The 22042-nt window shown below is 43.3% G+C and overlaps 3 protein-coding genes across 5 annotated transcripts; 2 read left to right on the plus strand and 1 right to left on the minus strand.

Annotated features, from left to right (window-relative positions):
* Position 1: 1 nt before the first annotated feature.
* acad11 (acyl-CoA dehydrogenase family, member 11) lies at positions 2 to 18234 on the minus strand. The gene is made up of 21 exons (XM_070985720.1): positions 18184 to 18234; positions 17638 to 17810; positions 17410 to 17509; positions 16752 to 16877; positions 16423 to 16584; positions 16153 to 16317; positions 15933 to 16074; positions 15686 to 15807; positions 15380 to 15486; positions 14826 to 14937; positions 14266 to 14343; positions 13703 to 13841; positions 13277 to 13384; positions 12337 to 12435; positions 3596 to 3665; positions 2035 to 2120; positions 1817 to 1888; positions 1410 to 1564; positions 1140 to 1256; positions 737 to 846; positions 2 to 647 (listed from the first exon to the last, which is right to left on the minus strand). The coding sequence occupies exons 2-21, from the start codon at positions 17757 to 17759 to the stop codon at positions 533 to 535; spliced, it is 2307 nt and encodes a 768-aa protein (XP_070841821.1). The 5' UTR covers positions 17760 to 17810; positions 18184 to 18234; the 3' UTR covers positions 2 to 532.
* On the plus strand, positions 5310 to 9068 carry ackr4b (atypical chemokine receptor 4b). The gene is made up of 2 exons (XM_070985724.1): positions 5310 to 5536; positions 7644 to 9068. The coding sequence occupies exon 2, from the start codon at positions 7652 to 7654 to the stop codon at positions 8762 to 8764; it is 1113 nt and encodes a 370-aa protein (XP_070841825.1). The 5' UTR covers positions 5310 to 5536; positions 7644 to 7651; the 3' UTR covers positions 8765 to 9068.
* uba5 (ubiquitin-like modifier activating enzyme 5) lies at positions 18231 to 21967 on the plus strand. Of its 3 annotated transcripts, XM_070985722.1 has the most exons (13): positions 18231 to 18265; positions 18578 to 18731; positions 18877 to 18922; positions 19371 to 19460; positions 19574 to 19683; positions 19784 to 19870; positions 19949 to 20033; positions 20140 to 20244; positions 20390 to 20517; positions 20728 to 20863; positions 20997 to 21072; positions 21172 to 21278; positions 21428 to 21967. In XM_070985722.1, exons 2-13 carry the CDS (start codon positions 18697 to 18699, stop codon positions 21503 to 21505), a joined length of 1083 nt encoding a protein of 360 aa, XP_070841823.1. In that variant the 5' UTR covers positions 18231 to 18265; positions 18578 to 18696; the 3' UTR covers positions 21506 to 21967. The 3 variants fall into 3 exon arrangements, with proteins under 3 accessions (XP_070841823.1, XP_070841822.1, XP_070841824.1); XM_070985721.1 differs by lacking the exon at positions 18231 to 18265 and having other exon boundaries at positions 18421 to 18731; XM_070985723.1 differs by lacking the exons at positions 18231 to 18265; positions 18578 to 18731; positions 18877 to 18922 and having other exon boundaries at positions 19371 to 19455.
* Positions 21968 to 22042: the final 75 nt, after the last annotated feature.

Genomic DNA, 22042 nt, shown 5'->3' on the forward strand with positions numbered 1-22042 from the left:
TGATATCCACATTTTTATTGGTGAAGTGTGCTTCATAAATAAAATTCAGATGACGCTATCTGAAACGCCTCTTTTAGGCCCTCGTCTTCCACGATTGAAATCGGCCTGCAATCAGCAGCAACCCACTTTGCGATTGAGTTTGTCAGTTTTTCTGTCGTGGCTTTGCTCATTCGTTTTCCTAACTCAGCAAGTGTGGGTTGGCGGAGTGAGCTCACGGTCCATGTCTGTTGTCACCCTGCTTACCTGCCACTGCAGCCTACGGGTCACTCAAATGGCCAAATTTAAAATGCTTGCGCATTGACTTGCCACTCATGATTAATTGCGTTAATTTTTATAGCGCATTAATTTGCAGCGTAATTAATTAATCTACTTAACGCGTTAAACTGACAGCCCTAAATTTAATGCATTTTGATAGCAACATACTTAGATTTCCACAAAAAGCTCATTAACATTGGCTTCATTCCTTGTTAAAAATGTTTTTTGTGAAGGCAAATTGCAAATTAGGAGGGTTATTGTGGCCGTGTCCATGACTTCACAGCTTAGCCTGTGCCTTCTTCAGCTGATCCCTCAGCTCCAGAAGAGCAATGGAGGAGAGGTGCACCTCATCTGGCCCATCAATGATACGAAGGGTCCGTGCGTGTGAATACCTGAGGACGAATGTGATATTAGCATCAAGAAAGAGATGCATTTAATGCTCCTTCTCATTTGTGTGGGGGGAGGAAAAAAAAAAACTTACATCTGTGCAAGGGGGACGTCATCGCACACACCTGCGCCTCCATACACCTGCATAGCACAGTCCACCACCTTACAGGCCATCCTGGCTGCTGCCACCTTGATCATAGCAATCTAAGAAACACCAGTAACAGTTAAAAAAAAAATAAAATAAAATCAGGTGAATGGGAAAGTCACAATGTATTACACACTCATCGCTGAGCTTAATTGGCAGTGGCACCCGACATCTGACAGAGCATTATAATAGCATTTTCTGTGACTATAAACTGGTTAATTATGGTGATTTCTTGTATATTAATGGAAAAAAAACAGGATACTATGAAGTTAAATATGTCGTGCATACTGGTTACAGTCAGTTTATAGTATGGAATAGCGGCTGCATGGTGCAGTGTATAAAACAGTGTTACCTGTTTGCGAGCACCTTGGATGCCCAGTGTGTCCAGAGCATGAGCAGCATGCAGAGTCAGCAGGCGGCTCTGCTCTATCATGAGGCGGCACTCTGCTATCCAGTGAGCCACAACCTCCTACATAAAGAAAATACAGTTACTCAAGCTGCATTTCACAATCTGTCCACTAGGTGTCAGCAGCAGGACAGCACTCAAGATATGTTACAGAAGTACAGCCCTGAAATGAAAGGAAGTGGAATCTGTGCACGCTCACTGTGCACGCTCACTCACATGTTGATAGAGTTTCTTTCCAAACGTGTGCCTGGAGGCAGCCCGCTGGCAGAGCAGATCCAGTGCCAGCTCCGCCAGGCCGACAGCTCGCATGCTGTGGTGCAGCCTGCCCGGCCCCAGGCGACCCTGAGCGATCTCAAATCCCTGTCCCTCTCCTGGAGACACATACACCAGGGGACAGAACCCAGTACCGTGAATCCTCACAGGAGGGAAATGATACCTCTGGCCTGGTGACCTCATACACACAACTGCCAAGCTGGTATGACTTGACTGTCCAAACACAATAAAAGAATAATAGGACAGGAATAATATGTTTTTATGGCTTTATAGGTGTAGCAGGCTTCTTCAGAAGACTTAATGTGAGTAAATCAGTGGAAACTGGAGCACACAGCGATACAGTCTCTTACCCAGAATAATGTTGGAGGCAGGGACGCGCACGTTTTCAAAGTGCACCTCGAAGTGGCCACCGTGGATCGCATCTACGCACAGGAAGAAGGAGAAAATGGCTTGATTTGGGCAGGAAAGCTCATTTGTCATGCTTGCATGTGAAAAGGAAACTGATATTGAGGAAAAACAGGAAAATATCAATATCACATGAAGATGCAAAGACACATGATCATCCTACCATCCTGTCCGAACACGGTGAGCGGCCTGACAAGCTTTACACCTGGTGTGTCCATAGGGACGAGGATCATGCTGTGCTGGCTGTGCCTAAAGAACAAGTTCATATGCAGAGCTTAAAGGAATGATACACTTTGATCACAGCAACCTTTCTGACTAGGTTTTTTCATGCTGCTCTACAGATGGCACATTTCAAAGTGGCCATCGCTGGTAAGAATCTGCAGCCCTGACTTATATTACTCTTAGTGAACACAGTTGGGTGTGTTTCCTTACACTGCTGACAAAACAAGGAGAAAGTGCATGACATATCATGGGTGTGGTTGTTTCTAGGTCTGTTCCATGGATCTTTAACGCTTGTAACTGATGAACTTTGGATTAGAAGGTATGTGCCAATTCCATGTCAGATGCAAGATTTAAAGCTGGGATTGGCTGATTTTGAAAGCCACTTCCCCAAACACATGAACACACACTGCCTGACGACTGCTGCCGAGCGTGCTGAGAAGACCGGTTCTTTTAATAAATACATAAACAACTCTGCTCACTGCTGTGGGTGTGTGCTCTGTGCTGCCGGGTTAGCTGCTAAACGAGAGTGTCAAGCTCAGGGTGTGTGTTCTGCAGTGCATCATATTCATTGCTGATCGTATCCAACAACCTCAACCTCACACTATCAAAATGAATGTAAACGACAAACATGTCTACGGCTAGTACTAACACCTGCCAGCAGGACATTTTGGCCATTCTTGTGCAGCTTGCTCACCGTTAGCTTTAGCAATATATCGCCAAATACATACATTGGTAGAAAAGCAGGTAAGATAAAACTATATTGATCCCAAGCAGGGGAAATTTACTTGCTACAAATGGCAAGAATAAGAAGGAAAAATGATATTGACTTGTGAAGAAAGGCTCAGTTTCACAGTGGAAAAATCTGAACTGCATGTGAGTAAGATATGAATGATAAAACACACCGTCGATGTACTAAAGCACAGTAGAAAATGTAGAACACAGTAAAAAAATATATGTAGTATTTCATTTTGGCCGAATGAAATGATTGGATGGGCCTGCAACAGCCACAAACACCAGATTCTTTTCTGTTTGATTTATTGATTGCTGGGATGTAAAAAGAATTTCAACTAATATAACACCAATTACACAGCCCACTCTCCCTTTAACTGACAGTAAGTGTCAACAAGAGACATTTCTCTGCCATGTGGTCCCCAAGTCTAGGCGGAAAGCCGAGGCAGGGGTGTTAAAATGCGAGTGTGTGCTGGGAGAACACTCTGTCCCCTAACCGAGGGCCAGTCCCATTAGGATGGTGGCAGAGAGGAAGGCTCATAGGAAAACCGTCTCTGGTATGTGTGTATGCAAGCGTGACTTTATTGCTTGAGCTGGAATACTGCTAACAAAAACCCTGGAATCATAAAAGCTGTGATTAAAAACATGACATCAGAGGGCTGACCACTCGAATACAGAAAAGTTCATAGATTTTCTTGTATATTCCCACTCACCAGAAGAAGAAACAAACAAGCCAGTATTCGTCACCACATAACTGCGAACACACCACTGACCTGCTGCTCACATCCTGAGGTCCGCTCCTGCACATCACAAGGGCCACTTTGCACTGGGGATTGCCTGCACCTGCGGGGGACAGTCAGAAACGCTGTGGTTCATTTAAATTCGCTCTTTGTTGCTGTCTGGTGGGACAACGGGAACAACGGGACAGTCAGCGTTTCACAGTGTGACTCTGTCCTTAACCATCCCCTAACCCGAAAACAATGCGCGTCGATGGATGGGAAGCGGCGAACGTGGATGCAGCCAGCGACAGATTAACGGCAAGGCAGCGGCCAGCTGAGACAGACGGCTGATTTACGTTTCCTGAGTTGGATTCTTTGGCGTTATTTGTCATTAGGCAGATCTTTATTGGGGGAGAAACTGGTGATTTATTTGAGTGTTTGTGGGATGAAATGCTTCTTTTATGTCTGCAAAAACATATAAATACTGTACAAAACTCCCACTAGGGGGCAATATCATATAGACACAGACTTTTACAAGATCTCCCAGCAGCTTCATACAGTGTAAATGAAGTGATGGGCCAAATGTTTGATAACCACACAGCTGAAGTCCACAGTGTGATAATGATTAAATGCAGAATGCTTTGAAATTCCAATGATTGAGTCCACTCTCTGACAGTCTCCCATGCAGCCTTGGACCCCTAAGGCACAGACAGAATGACCAATTGTCTGCCTTCCTGTTTATATTTCTGTCCGAGTGGCAAAATTGTCCCCTAAGGACAGGACATATGGACACCAGACAGCAGCGGACAGGACATCAAGAGTCTCTGAATGTGCACAGTGTGAGACTCACAGCATGGGTGCGTGTCAACACTTTAACACCATCTGACAGATGTTTTAACTCTGATTGTTGACATTTTAACACACATCAAGTAATTCTGCTTGTGACACCCGACGCCACGCAAACATGTCATGTAGGAAAGCCCGTTTGGCTCGAGGGCAGGTTGGGTTTTCCTTTGAACTCTTACATAAGTCTCGTCTATGATAAGAGGTGAGCCTGCCGCCATGTCACAGTCATGCCCATACATGTGCTAAAACCACTGGAATGAAAACAAACCTTCCCAGCCCACTGATCCGTCTTTCCAGAGAACATGACAACCAGACATTTTTTATTGTTTGGTTTATTTTTAAACCTTAATGTCAGCATGGTATCAAAAACAACTGCTTCTTTTCTCCGCAAAAGACGTCTGACTGTATGGAAGCAGGCTTTTATTTGTTCGTGTTCACAAATCTTGAAGCTGTGTCCCGTTTATTTATGTACGGACGCAGAGAAAAAGTGAAGCGTGAGAAAGCTCAAATGAGAAAATATTAAAAAGAAAAAAACAGGAGACCAAAATGGAAGCCCCGTTCATGAATTTCAAGTTAACGGCATCTGAAATAGAACATTTGTTCCGCTCAATTTTTGCTAATGTGAGCGAGGCTGGTTTAAGATGTACACAACAAACAAACCAATAATGGCTGTTTTCCAGCAAACCACCACAAACAAGCCAGCCCTGTGAGGGGGGCAAAGTTAATCCATATGGGAGGTTATTTTATACCCTTTCTCTTCTCTTTTCTGGCTCAGACACTAATAAAGGGCAGCCACCAGGACACTCCCTGCGTGGGAGATTAAGTTTATCTGAGGCTGAAAAGCAGCTCATATTTGTGCGCTCAAAGAACCGTAGAAAAGCCGAAAGGACGTCAGGAATTTCTGCGTGTAGGTTCATCCAGCAGCGCACTTGGAAAGACGCACGTACGTGGAGAGCTACGTGGTGAGGAGAGGTGCTCCTGGAGAGTGAGCAGTGGAGGGGGAGGAGGCGGGCCGAGGCGCAGAGATCAGTCCCTCCACCCTGTGGTGCATACCGCTGCTCCTCAGGATACACACCGAACTGTGTGAGTGGGATTTAAAACAGGATCCTTATCATCAGCATACTGTCCCGCAGAGGGAACAGACACAAGGTAAGACGAGCTGCTCGCCTCCACCGCCTCATGCAATACTTTTTCATCAACTATGAAATAAGCCAAACTATCACAAGAAGGACGTTTTCATATATTCTTTGCCATGTGCTGTGTTTTGTATGTGGAGTTCAGTCTGGAGCTTATGAACAGGGAATTCCGCTTCATATGATTGTTTTGTTAATTTGAAGCCAATAAACGAGCTCACTCCTTTTTACATGTCCTCATTTCACCATGACATATATAGAAAAAATTGTGCCATGTTCTTCTGCACGTCAAAGGTTCATTTGACAGTCAAAGTCCTTCTTGGGATATTTTATGATGTCATTATAACCACGGAGAGGCAACATTACAAGCTAAAGGCTCCATTTGCCAGTTTGTGTTCACCTGTGTTAATCTTTCCTTTTTGAAAACACCTTTTCTCACGAGGTCATTTGACTAAATTTAATTATTACTATCAGAAGTACCGTTGGTGCAGTTTATACCACGGCTGTCGGGATCAACAGGACTTCTGTCTCACACTTTTTTATACCAGTTTTTCCACATAAAATTCATTAAATGCACAACATGCGATCCAAATGATCATGAAAAATCATGACATGCTTTTCAACATATAAAATAACGGCAAAAAGAAAAACGTAAAATTATTAAAGCTTTCTGACATCAGTAATGTTTGTAAAACAGCTGTATAATAAGACAATATTTCCAATTACGATCACCTACAAACAAAAAAATAACTTTTCATGACTATATTAAATAGTCAGATTATACATCCAATGATACCATGTCATGTCATGTCATGTCATGTGGCCTTTAACTACCTTTGTACGCTCGGATCTACTTATCATGCGACCCTTGCATATGAAGTGCAGCTGCTGACAGCAGTGGAATGCTTGACATATTTCTGTTCCAGTGAACATCTGTCTCCTCCCAAACCAGCGATAATGACTCATTATATAACAAACCTGGACACTTTTCATAAAACAACTGTTGTCATCAGAGAGTGTGATTTGCCAAAAATGCATCCTGAGATGCAAAATGCGAGCCAGGAATGACATCACCCGCCACGTAATGTGTTTTGCTGCAGGATCTCACAGTTCCATGAATTCCATGCGACAACGAATTGGAGAAAATCCGAAACATCTGATATGAACACTATTTGAACTTCCAACTCAGTTTGATCGTGACGCTCCTGAAGAGACTGTTTTTTTTTTTCCAAACAGCATGAGCCGGTCGGAGTCATCATGCACACCCACATACGCACTAAACTGTATTTACAAGTCCTCGACGGACACAGCATCTCCATCTGGAGTGAACAACTGGGGATTGTCCGGTTGAAACAGCGCATACCATATACAGTAAAAACAACATCCTGGATGTGAGTCTGCAAAGAGACCTCGGATGCACTTTCGTGTCGTCCTCATCTCTCCCTCAATACATTTCCTGTCATGGTGGCTCTGACTGTCTCCCACAGACAAAGAGACATTAATCGGAAAAACTGGAAGAGAAACTGGAAGCACACGCGTGGATGAATGAGTTCACAGATCAGAGGTTTACACCCTGTGAACATGCTGCCCTACACAATGCACAGCTGATATTATCAGCTTGCAGTGCAGCTTGCGTTTGGGAAAAAACGACAGCTTTGTGATGATACTGATCTTTTTCCTTACTGTTGATCAATAAGTAGAGATTGAGGGGAGTAGTAAACCAAATGCTGCCAGTCTGAAGTCTGTAGATCACTCAGTATCCAACAGCATACAAACTAACCGAATTCAAAAGGTAATTAGTTGCTCTGCGAGTCTTTTGTCTGCTTCTTCTCTCAGAGTTGTGTTCACAGGGGTTATTCAAGCCCACACACGGTTCACAGACAGGGTTTAAGCTATTAGGGAAACCACGCAGGAGAGATTCCTTTGATGCAGAAGAGAAAGAGCCCCTTTTTCCGGTTTTCCTGTTGCTCTTGTTCTGTTAAATAACGCACATTTTTATGCAGTGGATTGATTATACAGCCTGTGAATCACACCCTGTGAAACTAAAAGTGAATTTTCTTTCCCCGTTTAAAAATACAACTAATGCTTCCCTAAAGTCTTCTCTCTTTTTCTTCTCACTACAGCAAAAAACATGGAAGATTTCTATTATGACGATGAGGACTCCAGCATGAATGACACCTATGATTACAGTTACGAGCACAGCGTTTGTGACAAGGAGGAGGTGCGCTCTTTCGCCGCCGTCTTCCTCCCGGTCATCTACGCCCTGGCTCTTTTGGTGGGCCTGGCTGGGAACGCCCTGGTGGTGGTGGTCTACACATCAAAGGTGCGACTACGAACCCTGACAGACGTGTGCATCCTTAACCTTGCCATTTCAGACCTTCTGCTCCTCTTCACCCTGCCTTTCTGGGCGGCTGATGCCGTCCACGGCTGGAGGTTGGGTTCGGCTGCCTGCAAGCTCACCTCCTTCCTCTACAGTACCAACTTCAGCTGTGGCATGCTGCTGCTGGCGTGTATCAGCGTGGATCGGTACCGTGCTGTGGCCCACAATCCAACGGGTCGGACTGGGACAGGTCTGCGCATGAGGAAGCAGTGGCTCCTGGTGTGTGTAGTGTTGTGGGCCGTGGCCAGCTTTCTTGGCCTTCCCGAACTTGTCTTCTCCACAGTGAAGCACTCCCATCACAGGATGGCCTGTACAGCCATCTACCCCCCCAGCATGGCCCGGCCTGCAAAGGCTGCCCTGGAGCTGCTGGAGGTGACCCTTAGATTCTTGCTACCCTTCTTGGTCATGGTAGTGTGCTATAGCTGTATAGGGCGGGCGCTGAGCCGGGCAGCTGGGGTGCGGAGAGACCGGAAGTGGCGTGCCTTGCGGGTCCTGCTGGCTGTGGTGGCGGTGTTCCTGCTCACCCAGCTGCCCTACAACGTGGTCAAGCTGTGCCGAGCGATGGACATCATCTACATCCTCGTGACCGACTGCGACGTCAGCAAGAGCCTGGATCGTGCTCTCCAAATCACGGAGGGCCTGGCGCTGACCCACGCCTGCATTAACCCTGTCCTCTATGCCTTCATCGGGTCCTCCTTCAGGGGACATGTCCTCAAGGCTGCCAAGCAACTTGGGCAGCGACTTGGGAGACACCCGAGACACGTCAACGAGGAACCGGCGGTGGAGATTGCGCTCAACATGCGCAGTCAAACGCAATCCCAGTCTGGTTCAGAAGACCAAGACACCAGCACCTTCACCATTTAAGACTCAAAACATGTACCCATTTCCCTGTAAGCACCTATACACAATTGTATGTGTTGTTCGTCTTTGTCTTCTATGTTTATTATCATATAAGACGTTTAGTATTATTTTACTGTCATGCAAGATAGACACTGATAACCATAAATATTAACTCTTAGTGCATTTAATATGTATATACAGCAAGTATACGTGCACCCGCTAGGCAAAGTATTTTGTATAAATTATGTATTTTGTTAAAGAAAAGAACAAAGATCTTCAGTGCCGCGCATCTATAAGCAACTGTTGCAATTAAATGCAGCTGAAAGTCAAGATGCTCTTAGTGCTTCTCTGTCTGCTCATGACAAATCCACTTCAACCTTACAGTCTGCGCTGCCTTCCATGAGATCATCTGCGTCGCATTTTACTGCATCCCGTGGCTTTGGGTAGAGATGACGGATGGCTTGATTGCGCAGTGGGTGACCCATTGTGGAGAAAAACATTTGGCAAAGATGAAACAGCGAACAGCATGACGGACCCCTTCATGCTGTCAAACGGGGAGACAGGAAAGCGGCGTGTTCCTTGGAGGGGCTTCAAGCGTGACAGGCATTTTTATTCACTCTTTTTTTTTTTTAGTAATACGAGCTTCAAAGAGCAAATGGTCTGCAGTGGAGTGCGATCCACAGTTCTATGAAATGATTTAACATTTTAATGGAGTATAAATGCTCCCTCCAGGCTGCTAATGACTCAAAGCCATCATATAACAATATGCTCAAGCTAACCTAATACGGTGACCACATACAAAATCTAGGCTCCGAGCGCTGGATGGCCACAGTCCAAGAGTTAACGGTGCTTTATTCAAAACTGTTTACACTGCTGCAGCTATGACAGAGAGGGGTCGGCTTCATCGCCAGATCCACCACAGATGGCCCTTAAACATTTCATTGTTTACCATTCTTTCCATGCACAACACCTGTTAGTCATGCCCTTTCCACTGTAATGGCTTACAGTTTGGATGCGTGGGAGCTGGACTCTATACAATGCACGAACTAGGTGTGTGTGTGTGTGTCTGATTACAGAGACAAAAGTTTAGGCTACAGTTTCAACAACAGTCTCCGAGCAGAGGAAGGACTGTCTCTGGGAAAAACAAGTATTATGTTGCGTGTCAGGAGATTAAACAGGTGTTTTTTCATTCCTGTGTGGCCCCACATACACGTCGTGTATGACTGCGCCATCATTAAACTCTTCATCTTCTGCTTTCCATTTGAATTCGTTATCATCTCAGCCAGATGTACGTCAGGCTTTTCTTAAACAGTAAATGATCAAATGATGGAGGCATTTCGTGTCTTAACATTATTATTATTGTTACTATAACACCACATCATATCACTGTTTTCCTTGACGATCTCATCTTGGCTTGAATGAAACCAAAATTCTAACAAATTGTATGACGAATCCTTCCACAAGCGACTACTGATAATGTCTAACACATGTGCGTTTTCTGTGCTTGTCTGAGTGTGTATGTAAATACAAATGCTGCGGCTTAAAAGTTAAAGATTGCGAGCGGGTCTGGGAATAATTTTAGCACATTAATAGGCATGAGTCTGGTATATCCTCAACAACACACTGCTGCCCTGACAACATCTACTGTATAGAGCCACCCATCCAGCTTCTCAACATCGAGGAAAAGGGGAAACAAAGAAGAAAACTGCATCATTCTGTAATGCATTTGAATTACAGGCAACATTTTTCATCGAAGCGGATAGGCCCATATTTCCAGCTACATTTCCAGTGGGCTATTCCATGACAAGCGGCGACCATTCAAAGAGAGTTACGATAAGCAAATGCGGGGACTGCTGTGTCATTATCATAATGGAAAACAGCATAAAAGCCAATGTGACGTCTTTTCTGTCTGTCCTCTATGGGAAAAGCTGCTCTTTCGATATAAACAATTTCACAGATCCACTTTTAGGGGACGTGCCACTGAGCCTGCCAAGGGCCAGTGTGTTGGGAAACACCCGTACTGTCAGTTATATAACTGCTGGCAGTTATATTTGGCATTTGATTCTCGGAAAAAATGTGTTATAATAGCAACACATCTACCCTTTACCGCAATTTGAACTAAAATAATGTCATTTAGCATTACTTACACTTTTGTTGTACATTAAAGTCTGGATATTATGACTAACTGCAGAAATCTCTAATTTCACTCCTAAATAATACAGTTTGCAACAAAAGCAGCAATAAGTCACAGTACGTATGGAAATAGTCATGAACACATCAGCATTCTTTCCAAACAGAGAGACGTAATAGGGCATGGGGCGTGCATTTCATGAAGACAATAATCCGAAGGAGGAAATTCTGCTCATATTCAGGAAACAATAGCGCTTTAGGTTTTTGACAACAAGCAGGAATTTCCACGCAGATTTTAAAAAAAACTACAAAAACAACAGGCCACTGTTTTCTTTTACGCTGGGAGTGGAAACCCCAGACCAACATCTGTGTCTGAGGAAACATCTGGGATATTTCTCACTCGTGTAGGAGGAGCGCGATCAACATCCATAAACACTAATATGACATTTTCATATTGATGTGATAACCATCAATTACATCCTGCATACTTGAGGCTTCATCTGACAGTGCTGGTGACTTCATTTGCAGAGTGCCGCCTATGTCAAATGATGTTTTTTAATAGTTTTAACAAGATAACATGAACCAAACTAATTCACAGAATTGATCAGAATCACTTCCGATGACTGGTTAATTAGATGAAAGTGGCTCCTGATTAAGTGCTGTGGTCTGAATGCGTGACTGGTCCCTCCTGCTGGAAAATCCACAGCCGCTCTGCGACCGATTTTCCAGAGTGAAGAGAAACTAAGAACTTTCAAGGCCATTTAAAAGCTGTTTTTTGTTATATAATGCTTACTGTATGAGTCATCTGTGCTTTTTTGCTGTCCATATGTTGGTAGTTTGGGTAAGCATGAATGTCTGCAGTGCTTTGTTATCGCAACGTGAAATCACCTCTTTCTGAGAAGCTTCACCACATAATGGACAAAAAGCTTTTCAGGTTTTCACTTTTAAAAACATTCTTTGGTTTAAAGGTGTCATATTTAACATTTCTGAATTTAAATTTGTTATGTTTTGTTTGTTGTGTAATTACAGTACCACATATGTTTCCAACAATGCTCAAGCACAGACAAGTCTGTAATTTAAATCAAGGTAAGAGCGTTTTTCGTTTGGCTGCCTGTCAATGGTGTCATTCCCCTTCACTTCCTTTTACTTCACTGCTATAGCTTCCAGGGAAATAAAGGAAATGCTGGATGATAGGCCAGGAAGTGAGGAAAGACGTCAGTGAACGTGACTAAACAAAAGTGAATGAACCTTTAATATGTCACCTCGTCCGTGAACTTTTCTGTCTGAGTCACGGCAGACTGAATATCATCCGCAGTGGTGGTTGAAGACACAAAAGACATGCTGTGCGTTTAAGGTGACGGACATAAAACACGTTCTAAGCTCTCTAGGAGCGTTTTTAGTCCTAAATGAAGCAGCATTAAGCATTTCTTTCCTTATATAACGATTAGAAATAGAAATGTACATACCACTGCTCCACCATTTCTTGCCATTTATGATGTAGTTGTCTTCTTCTCTTTGAAGTGTGCACTCCATGTTGGTCGCATCACTGGAGGCCACATCAGGCTCTGGGAAAGAGATCACAGGTCAACTTAAAACTCACAACATGCAAATAATAATAAGCAAGGAGACTTAAAGCAAGCAAACAAACAAGCAAACAAGTTTTACATTTCCAGCCCAATGACCTATCTTTTCCAAAAATTCCAGCTCAAACCACAGACAGAGAGGTCAAAAAACACCATTTTCATACTTCAACTTTACAAAAGATAACTCTTAAGGTCAGAAGTAGCAATTCTTGATCAGCACAAGATGGCGGTTCCTCTTCCCCATAATAGAGTGTAATAAATCAACTGGTGACAAAAAAACATCCTCCACAACACTACTAATCACCATCTGTGTTTACGAAAAACCACGGGGAGGTTCACACCCTCTGTAATCACCTCTGGCAACAGTGCGCGGCTGTTTCCAGGCAGTGTGGAAAGCAAAGGGGAGAAAACAGGGGGAAATTACTCATAGTGAGCTCGTGTTTGCTTTTGACATGGAGAATTTCCAAACAAGCCTTTTACAGGTAGCAGCCGTGCCGTGTGTAAGCAGGCTCATTGAGACCACAGCCATCACTGGAACGTTTGGAGGAAAACCACAACAAATATTATGAGGACTGAACTTTAGCAGGACCTTGTAACTAGGCAGATCATTGGTTTTGAACGGTATTTAGAGTAATAGCTCCAAGATGCTCCCTCAAGTCTGCACACTGTAAATTCCCACCCCTTACATTTCAATCACTCCTATCTGCCTGAAAATAGAGAATATAGTAGGTTTTCTTTTTCCTGTCTTCTGTAAAGCAGTGACCTCTGCGATGAAGCACATGTCTGAAACTCCTTCAGTGATGCAGATGGATCATGGATATACCTGTCATGCAGAAGCAGGAGCGGATCTCTCCTCTGAGCAAAGGCTCCAGCCATTTCCTCTTCTGCTCCTCACTGCCAAACATGTGGAGCACCTCCATATTTCCTGTATCTGTGGAGTAACATCACACCACGCGCTGTCTTCCAGAATATCATGAGCTGAATTGTGGAAAATAACATGCTCCAGGATTTGAATCATACTGATTTATTACGTCTGACAAATGGTCAATTTGGGAGATTTTCATGTCTAAGCTGATTAAACTTAAAAATACATGATTTAAAAAGGCTGAACATTTGTCATTTGGGGAATATTTAACAGACTACAGGGAAGAATCTGGTCTTTGTTGTTATAATTATTGCCATGTGACCCATAATATTGTCCATGGCCTCTAAAAGTATCCTCAGTCTGACACCATGTAGGACATTTTACCAGGAGCCTGGCAGTTGAAGACTTCAGGGGCAAAGAGGCAGCGTCCAGTTTCCTCTGCAATGTAAGCATAGTCCAACTGACTCAGACCGCTGACTGAGGGCAGGAACAGGTTCCACAGCCCCGCCTCCCTGGCTTTCACCTGGACACATGCACACAGGGAGGATGAGTAAAGTGAACACTTATCTCAAGGCAGATGCTAGTGACGACAGGCAGAGCTCAAGAGGTTGGAGCGAATCAACACAAATAAGGATGATATGTTGAATTTAAACTCTTAACGATGGATTGCAGAGTGCTGCTGATTCAAAAGGGAGGTGCACTGTTTACACAAGATTTAAATAAATGTGGCCCTTGAACCTGCTGGATTGATACTTTAGTAATACCTCTTGGAGATTTTCCTTTCAGTCTCTAACCTGTGTGATTTTCACTGTGTTTACATTTACTGCAATGTAATATGTTCTTTGATTGCACGGTTTATGTTGTACGAGTAGCCGTAACTTGGAGCAACATGTGTGAGCACCAAACTAAATGAAGGTAACAAATTTGACAAAGATATCCTTACATACCTTTAGATCTTCTATGATTTGGGGGGTGTGCCATCTCTGTGGAGACTGAGCGTGTTTGGAGTAGTACTCTGCAACTTCCTGGAGATAAAACATTTTTTTTTTTTACAAAGTCTTGCCAATATTAATCAATTTCCTTTTGCCTCCACTCTAACAGTCGAAACTTGCACAAAAAAAAAGAAATTTACAAGTATTTCTCCCACTTTGCAGTGTGTTAATGAAGTTATTTCTACAGGAGAAACTCAATTATTGTTAAATCTGTATCTCGGTTTCACAAAAAGTCCACCACCCTGCCTGCTGTTCCCACAAATAAAACCAAGCAAGATTTGCAGCATCACCCTGCTGCACTGCACTAAGACCACTATGATGCCCAACCAATGGTGATGATTCTGCGTGCAATATAATTTGCATAATCAAGAGACTTCTTGTTCTCTTGCGCAAATGAATGAGTCCTGATTGCATGAATGAACTGGTGGGCTCTGTCAGATCCTTTCATCTGCAAGTTTAAAGTCCGTCTGGGCAAACAAATCTCTCTTCTGTTCCTGGCAGTTCTTGGCACTGACCTCCTGAGCAGGAAGCACGTATTGTCTCATGAAGTCTTTGACCTGCTGCAGAACAGCCTGACCTTTAGCTGTCTGCAGGAACAGTCCACCTTCTGTAGGACCTGTGACAGACCTGGCAAGAATCACATCTCATGTGTTAAAAAGCCAAAGGGAATAACAGAAGCAGTAGCTGGATGCCAAATCCCAACTGTTGCTGGCTTAAGTTTAGTCAGCAGGTGGAATCAATCTGTCTTGTGGTTTACAATAAAACTGAACTTAGATAATATTCTGTTGATAACAATGTTTGGACTGTCAAATGCTATTAATGCTTACATTACTACATAAACACACCGTACTAAAATAAATACTTCATAAACAGTCAGTAACTTTCATCAACCTCAAACAAACTCAGTGGGTGTGTGCAACAACTTGGATAAAAATACACCAGAAATGTAGATATGAGTCACAAAGCCACTTGTAGCATCTTGCATCTTTTAAAAATAATAGTTGAGTCACTGTATTGATCAACAACCCGTGCGTCTTATATAATTCTGGTAGACATAACTGCAGGTTACCTCTGTGCAAACTGCAAGGCAACCTTAGCCAACGGCTCCACACACTGGCCCAACTGAGCTGCATTGGGGGCACTTGCATTACCCAGTAGGTGGCGTGCATAGACCCCCTGATGGATAAAAATGGTAAATGGTATTTACCTGTCTGGGTTCCTCCACAGTTAAGACAACAACACCAATCCATTATTAGACATTTTAAGTACCCTAGCAATGTAATATCACAGTAAGAATAACTGTATGTATATTGAAAAAAATGGCAAATAGGGATAAAATTGCAGCAAAACTTTGTTGATCTGAGTGGGTACAAACCTGGGCTATTCCCGCCATCTTAAAGAGAGACAGGGCCAGGTAGAAATTCAACTGTGGCAAAGCAGATGGGATCCCCCGGCACCGGCAGTAAGTGGAGATCAGGTCATCCACAGTTGGGATACCTGCTCAGTGGTTGGACAAAGAGACCCAAAAGGCACAACAATTAATGGAAAACTTACAAAAGATGTTAGCAGACAGTGCCCATCTATTTAAGCCATTTTCTATACTTGTTATTTGTTATCATTACCTTCTATTTCTTTCAAGCTACCCATTGTGCCAAGGATGTTTAGGTTTGTAGGCCAGTAGTGGTACATGAGGAAGTAGGCAAAGTCTGCCATGGGCTGCCCAGAGGTAGACAGCTCCCAGTCCAACACTGCTAGAACTCGTGCCTAATGACATCAAACACATTCAAAGCATCACATTCACACGAAGCAGCCTGGTAAGAACGACCGTTTGAGAAGTTCTACCTCTGTTGGATGGAATATCAAGTTGTCCAGTCGGAAATCTCCGTGGACGAGTGTGACCTCGTTATCGTTGGCTGGCAAATTCTTCATCAACCACCCAGACAGTTCATTCATGGCTGGAATGTCTCTGTGGGCTGTTGCAGTGTACTGCTTCTTCCAGGTGGACACCTTTAATGATGGAAAGCCACTTTTAAGGGTCACAGCTCTGATTCCTTTTTCCAGAGAGGATGTATACAGCTATTTTGATTTACTGAGTACAATGTCTTTCCTCACTTGTCTCTTGCAGTAGCCTGGTCCTTTTCCATAACCTTCAAGGTTCAGTGATGCCAGGTCCAGTGAGTGCAGCTTTGCCAGCACTTCCACTGCAGCCTCATATAGAGCTGTTCTCTCTGCTGCACTCAGTCCAGGGAGGCGAAGATCCCTGAATATACGTCCCTGCTCAAGGAACAGATAAACAAGAGCATCTTTTCGCAACATGCATCTCTTCATCAGATTATTATGTGATGTAAAATCATTAGAACATACAGTAAAGATCAAGCAAAACAGCAATAAATACATTTCACTGCAGGAACTTCTTACTGGCCTTGGTAGCACAAACGCACCTTCACATGTTCCATCAAGTAGAACTCTGTTCCAATGACTTCAGTATCAGTGCAGTGCAAGAGAGGCTGAGGCACAGGGAAGCCAGCAGAGAACAGGGCCTTCTGCACCCGATACTCCCTGTCCACCTGCAGACAAAGTCACAAAGATCCACAATTACCCCGACTGAAAGCCTTAAGACATTATCCTAACACCTTTTTTCACAGGTTCCACAGTTCTCTAATAATTTCCTACACAGACACACATGTAACTGTAAACCCATGGAAAGCTCCACATTATTTTGAATTATACTATTATCTGTGGATGGATGGATGGATGGATGGATGGATGGATGGATGGATGGATGGATGGATGGATAAAAGAAAATGCAGTCAATCCAATCAATCAATTTAACTTCACTTAGCATGTCAACGCAACAAAAGATACCTTATAAAATTAGTTCATTACATGCTGAAATTCTTTCCAGGAAACGAAAAAAAAAATCATATTATCAATATATTAATTGAAATACATATTCATCTGTGAACATCTCAATCAAATTACATTAAATTTCTCCCCCTGCTGGTGAAGTGACATGGCTACACACACAACAGTGCTGCACACTAATTCCAGTGCTACATTTATTTATTTTCATCAAGTTATTAATTTGTCAGACCTTACCTTGTGAGCACCTGGCAGCAGCTCACCTGGGGGTTTCTTCCTGAGAACATAACTCTTTGAGGGGGTTTGGATTAAGAAGGTTGGGTTTGACTGACCAGCGCTGAAAAGACAACAGGAAGCTCTTAGCTTGTTATCAGCTAGCTAAACATAAACTGGTCAATATTAGCTTTGAGTTGCTCGTTTGGCGTGGCTAGGAAACCGTGAACAAACCACTTCTGTCCTTCTTACCTGTACTGTCTGACAGTGAGTGTGTCATTATTTGACACCCGTGACTTAGCGGACAGGTAACTTAAAAGTCTGCCAACATTGAATTTATGTTGCTGTCGTACTGGAGTTGTTTGCTCCTCCATGTCTCAGTTAACGAGTTGGTTAATAATTTCCAGGTGCATCTTTAGTTGAGGCTGCACGGTGGCGCAGCAGGTAGTGCGCGTGCCTCACAGCAAGAAGGTTGCCGGTTCGATCCGCGGGTCAGGCGGGGCCTTTCTGTGTGAAGTTTGCATGTTCTTCCCGTGCATGCGTGGGTTCTCTCCGGGTACTCCGGCTTCCTCCCACAGACCAAAAACATGCTCATTAGGTTAATTGATGACTCTAAATTGTCCGTAGATGTGAGTGTGAATGTTTGTTTGTCATTACATGTGGCCCTGCAATCGGCTGGCAACCGGTTCAGGGTGTACCCCGCCTCTCGCCCATTGTAGCTGGGATAGGCTCCAGCCCCCCGCAACCCCGAAAGGGATAGGCGGTATAGATAATGGATGGATGGATCTTTAGTTGAACTTTTGCTGTGGTGTTGGAGTGGTCGGACCGTTTACGACTGCGCACACTGACGTAAGGTCCTCACGGAAGTCGTATTTTTATGGTAATACCTTACAGAAATTCAGCCGTTTAAAATTTAAAATCTAATGGACAGAAATAATGTCCTATTCAGCATAAATCCTCGAAAGACTGGGGAAATAATCCACTAATGATATAGGAACTCTGAGGTGTCTGTGTCTCGTCTTCTGCACGGACGTTGTTTACGGGAACGCACATCCAGACAGCTGATTTTAGTTGTGAAGACGTGTACTTTCTGCGCGGATTTAGCCGCATAGACAGTTCATTTACAGTATTATATGTAACATTTCATTTCGTTGCCATTGTTTAGCGGCATTTGTTTTCCTTATGGCGACAGTAGAGGAGCTGAAGCTGCGCGTGAGAGAGTTGGAAAATGAATTGATAAAGTGTAAGCAGAGGCAGTGTGCCGTGGAGGATGCTGAGATCGAGGGACTCTACAGACCCAAGATTGACAAAATGAGCGCCGAAGTTGTGGATTCCAACCCATACAGGTGATTTTTATCTCATTATTTGAGCTTTTGACAGATTTTGTCAGGACTGCTCATAGTGCCGAGGGGCTACGCCTCATGAGTCACTCACCCCATATGGTGGTACTTCATAGACCACAAGCTAATCTCAGCTGTGCTTTCATTGCAGTCGTCTAATGGCTTTAAAGCGAATGGGCATCGTGGATGATTATGAGGTATGATATTTAAGTGTTCTGCTTTTTCAGTGCAGTACTTCTAATTTGTGGTCGCTACTCTGTCCCTAACAGGAAGAATCATACTAAATATATGGATGCACTCATGATTGTTCTTTTGTAATTGTTATTCTTGAAGCTTATATCACTTTCCAGCCATGTCAGCTGATATTTATATCAATATTCATTTGTGCACGTTTAAATACAAGTGTAAAACCTATTGGGTGTCATTGTTTTTAAAGCCCATGAGGCTTTTGTCTATTAATTTAAAAAATATGAATTGCCCTAAGTCTTGATAAAAGATTAAAAAGGTGAATTATATACAAACAGCCAAATGTCAGCACTGAAAAATACATATTGAGTCATATTTACTACAGTGTTCCCTTAACAAAAGGATGGTTTTAACATTGTGAGGGATGAATTAGCATCTTCTTTGTTTCTTTGCTGACAGAAAATCCGGACGTTCACAGTCGCTGTGGTTGGTGTAGGTGGAGTTGGGAGCGTGACAGCTGAAATGCTCACTAGATGTGGCATTGGTAAGGTAATACAAACTTTCTCTTTATTATTCTGCATCGCTTTGATACCCGTTCATCTCGCTCAGCAGATTATCTGCCTGTGCTCACCTCAGTCTCATCTATGCTCTCGCCATCACAGTTGCTCCTCTTTGACTACGATAAAGTAGAGCTGGCCAATATGAACAGACTGTTCTTCCAGCCTCACCAGGCGGGCCTCAGCAAAGTGGAAGCAGCAGAACACACACTCAGGTACTCTGCTGTTTACAGTAAGCCACATTTCTCCCAAAATAGAGAAACTGAAAAGGAAATTGCCTCGTTTTGCTTAGATGTTTCTCATGTTACCCAACAGGAACATCAACCCCGATGTGTCATTTGAGACCCACAACTACAACATCACCACACTGGAAAATTTCACACATTTTATGGAGCGCATCAGGTGAGCATTCCCACCCTCCACTCTCGAGTGTTTCTTATCTCTCTCAGGCCTTTACAACAAAATATTCTGTCTTCTCAGTCATGGAGGGCTAGAGGAAGGGAAGCCGGTGGATCTGGTCCTGAGCTGTGTGGACAACTTTGAGGCCAGAATGGCCATCAATACAGTAAGTGCATCACTGCTGCAAAATAAAAACAGACAGAGCTCTTGCACGCTGTGCTTTGTTCATGCTACTCTTGCATATTGTTTTCATTTTGTCATGTTTGTCTCAGGCCTGTAATGAACTAGGTCAGATCTGGATGGAGTCTGGTGTCAGCGAGAACGCCGTGTCAGGACACATCCAGCTCATCATTCCTGGAGAGACGGCGTGCTTCGCTGTATGTTCACACACACATCTTTTGTTGACTTTTTAAACACAAACATACTTTTCTGTGCAACCCTTACAACACTTAAGCAACACTGCCCTGTGAGAAAGAAAACTGTTGTAGCTGCATCGTAGTAAAGTATCATATCCTTTGTTAGTGTGCTCCTCCTCTGGTGGTGGCAGCTAACATCGACGAGAAGACCCTGAAAAGAGAGGGGGTGTGTGCTGCCAGCTTACCAACAACAATGGGTGTGGTGGCAGGCATCCTGGTGCAAAATGTCCTCAAGTGAGTTATCATTGTTTATGAACAGTGGGAAACCTAAAGATGTAAAGTTGTATGTATCATATATATATAGACACTGCCATTGAAAAACTCGGAATCACCTGCTGATGATGTTCTTTCCTTGAACAAAATGTTACTTTTTTGCAATTCCATACTCTTCAATGTTAGTGTGTACTGTATATACTCTACATGTTACATTTTATTGTCTTTCAGGTATCTGTTAAAGTTTGGCACTGTCAGTTATTATCTTGGCTACAACGCCATGCAGGACTTCTTCCCCACCATGGCCATGAAAGCCAACCCCCAGTGTAATGACAGCTACTGCAGGATACAACAGGAGGAGTACAAGGTGTGTGCTTACTGTTTGTTCTCAAGTATTAGGATGTAGCACTAACTGGCTTTTCATTGCAGTAGTGACTCTTATGTGGCGCTGTACCAGCTGGGAAAGATAACCAACTATCTGTGTGAATTTGTCCCAACAGAAGAAAGAGGCAGAGCGGCCAAAGATTGAAGTTGTTCAGGAAGAGGAGGAGGTCATACACGAGGACAACGAGTGGGGTGAGCAACAAGTAACTGCTCCGCCTCACAGTGTCAGATCTTTAACATTTTGCTTGGATTTGTCATGGTGCAACATGTCATATCACTTGTTCTGTGCAGGTATTGAACTGGTATCAGAGGTGACTGACGCAGAGTTACAAGCTGCATCAGGCGTCATGCCCGACCTCCCAGAAGGCATCACTGTGGCGTACACCATTCCAGCTGAGGTTAGTATTCTGTAACACAACCCAACATCATGATGCTGGGGTCAGCAGCAATTTAAGGTATACCGGCAATAGTATGACTATTTTGCTGATACTGTCTTTGTTGACTCATCTAAATGCTGATAGATTTTGTTTTCTTGTGTTTGAACCAGAATGCAGCAAGTGGGGAAACAGTGGAGGAGACTGAGCAGAGTCTAGAGGACTTGATGGCTCAGATGAGAAAGTTGTAGGCAGCAGTCTGGAGATGCATTCCAGCTCTTTGGACAAAACTCACCTTTTGTCATGTCTCTATTCCATTGCTTTCTTTGATAACAAGCATCCAAGCCAAATAATATCAAATAAACAATTACAGAAGAGAGGAAATGCATGAAAAGTGCTGCTACAAACAAAGCAGTGAAATGTGTAATACTGGACATACTGGAAAGGTGTTAAGCACTTGGAATTGCCTCTAACGAAATGTCTATAAACCTAGAATATTATCACTGTTCGTGCATTAACATGTATCACAATGTGTATTTTCTACGGTTTTGATTAGTGAACGAGTGCCCCGACCTTTTAATGTACTTGCTCTGTCATTAACTCAGCTTTAAGAAAAGATCTGCTGCAACAGTACTGATGAACAATGTTTAAGATGTCTCAATAAAGTATTTATTAGATGGAATACAATCTTCTCCATATACTGAATCGGATGTATGAGGATGTGGTTTTTGTTGTCCTGTGCAGCTTTTACAGCTTTTACATAATACAAGAATATATAAAAACACTTA

Source organism: Chaetodon trifascialis, chromosome 18 (genome assembly GCF_039877785.1).
Source record: "Chaetodon trifascialis isolate fChaTrf1 chromosome 18, fChaTrf1.hap1, whole genome shotgun sequence".
Lineage (NCBI taxonomy): Eukaryota > Metazoa > Chordata > Actinopteri > Chaetodontiformes > Chaetodontidae > Chaetodon > Chaetodon trifascialis.

Bases quoted from the DNA above. Each gene is read 5' to 3' on its own strand.
- ackr4b (XM_070985724.1), top strand. From the start codon at position 7,652: ATGGAAGATTTCTATTATGACGATGAGGACTCCAGCATGAATGACACC.
- acad11 (XM_070985720.1), bottom strand. From the start codon at position 17,759: ATGGAGGAGCAAACAACTCCAGTACGACAGCAACATAAATTCAATGTT. The intron at 16,075-16,152 runs GTAGAACTTCTC...TGATGTCATTAG, and splicing joins TGATATTCCATCCAACAGAG to GCACGAGTTCTAGCAGTGTT. The intron at 14,938-15,379 runs GTAACCTGCAGT...GATTCTTGCCAG, and splicing joins GCCTTGCAGTTTGCACAGAG to GTCTGTCACAGGTCCTACAG.
- uba5 (XM_070985721.1), top strand. From the start codon at position 18,568: ATGGCGACAGTAGAGGAGCTGAAGCTGCGCGTGAGAGAGTTGGAAAAT. The intron at 20,245-20,389 runs GTATGTTCACAC...ATCCTTTGTTAG, and splicing joins GAGAGACGGCGTGCTTCGCT to TGTGCTCCTCCTCTGGTGGT. The intron at 21,073-21,171 runs GTGAGCAACAAG...TGTTCTGTGCAG, and splicing joins ACACGAGGACAACGAGTGGG to GTATTGAACTGGTATCAGAG.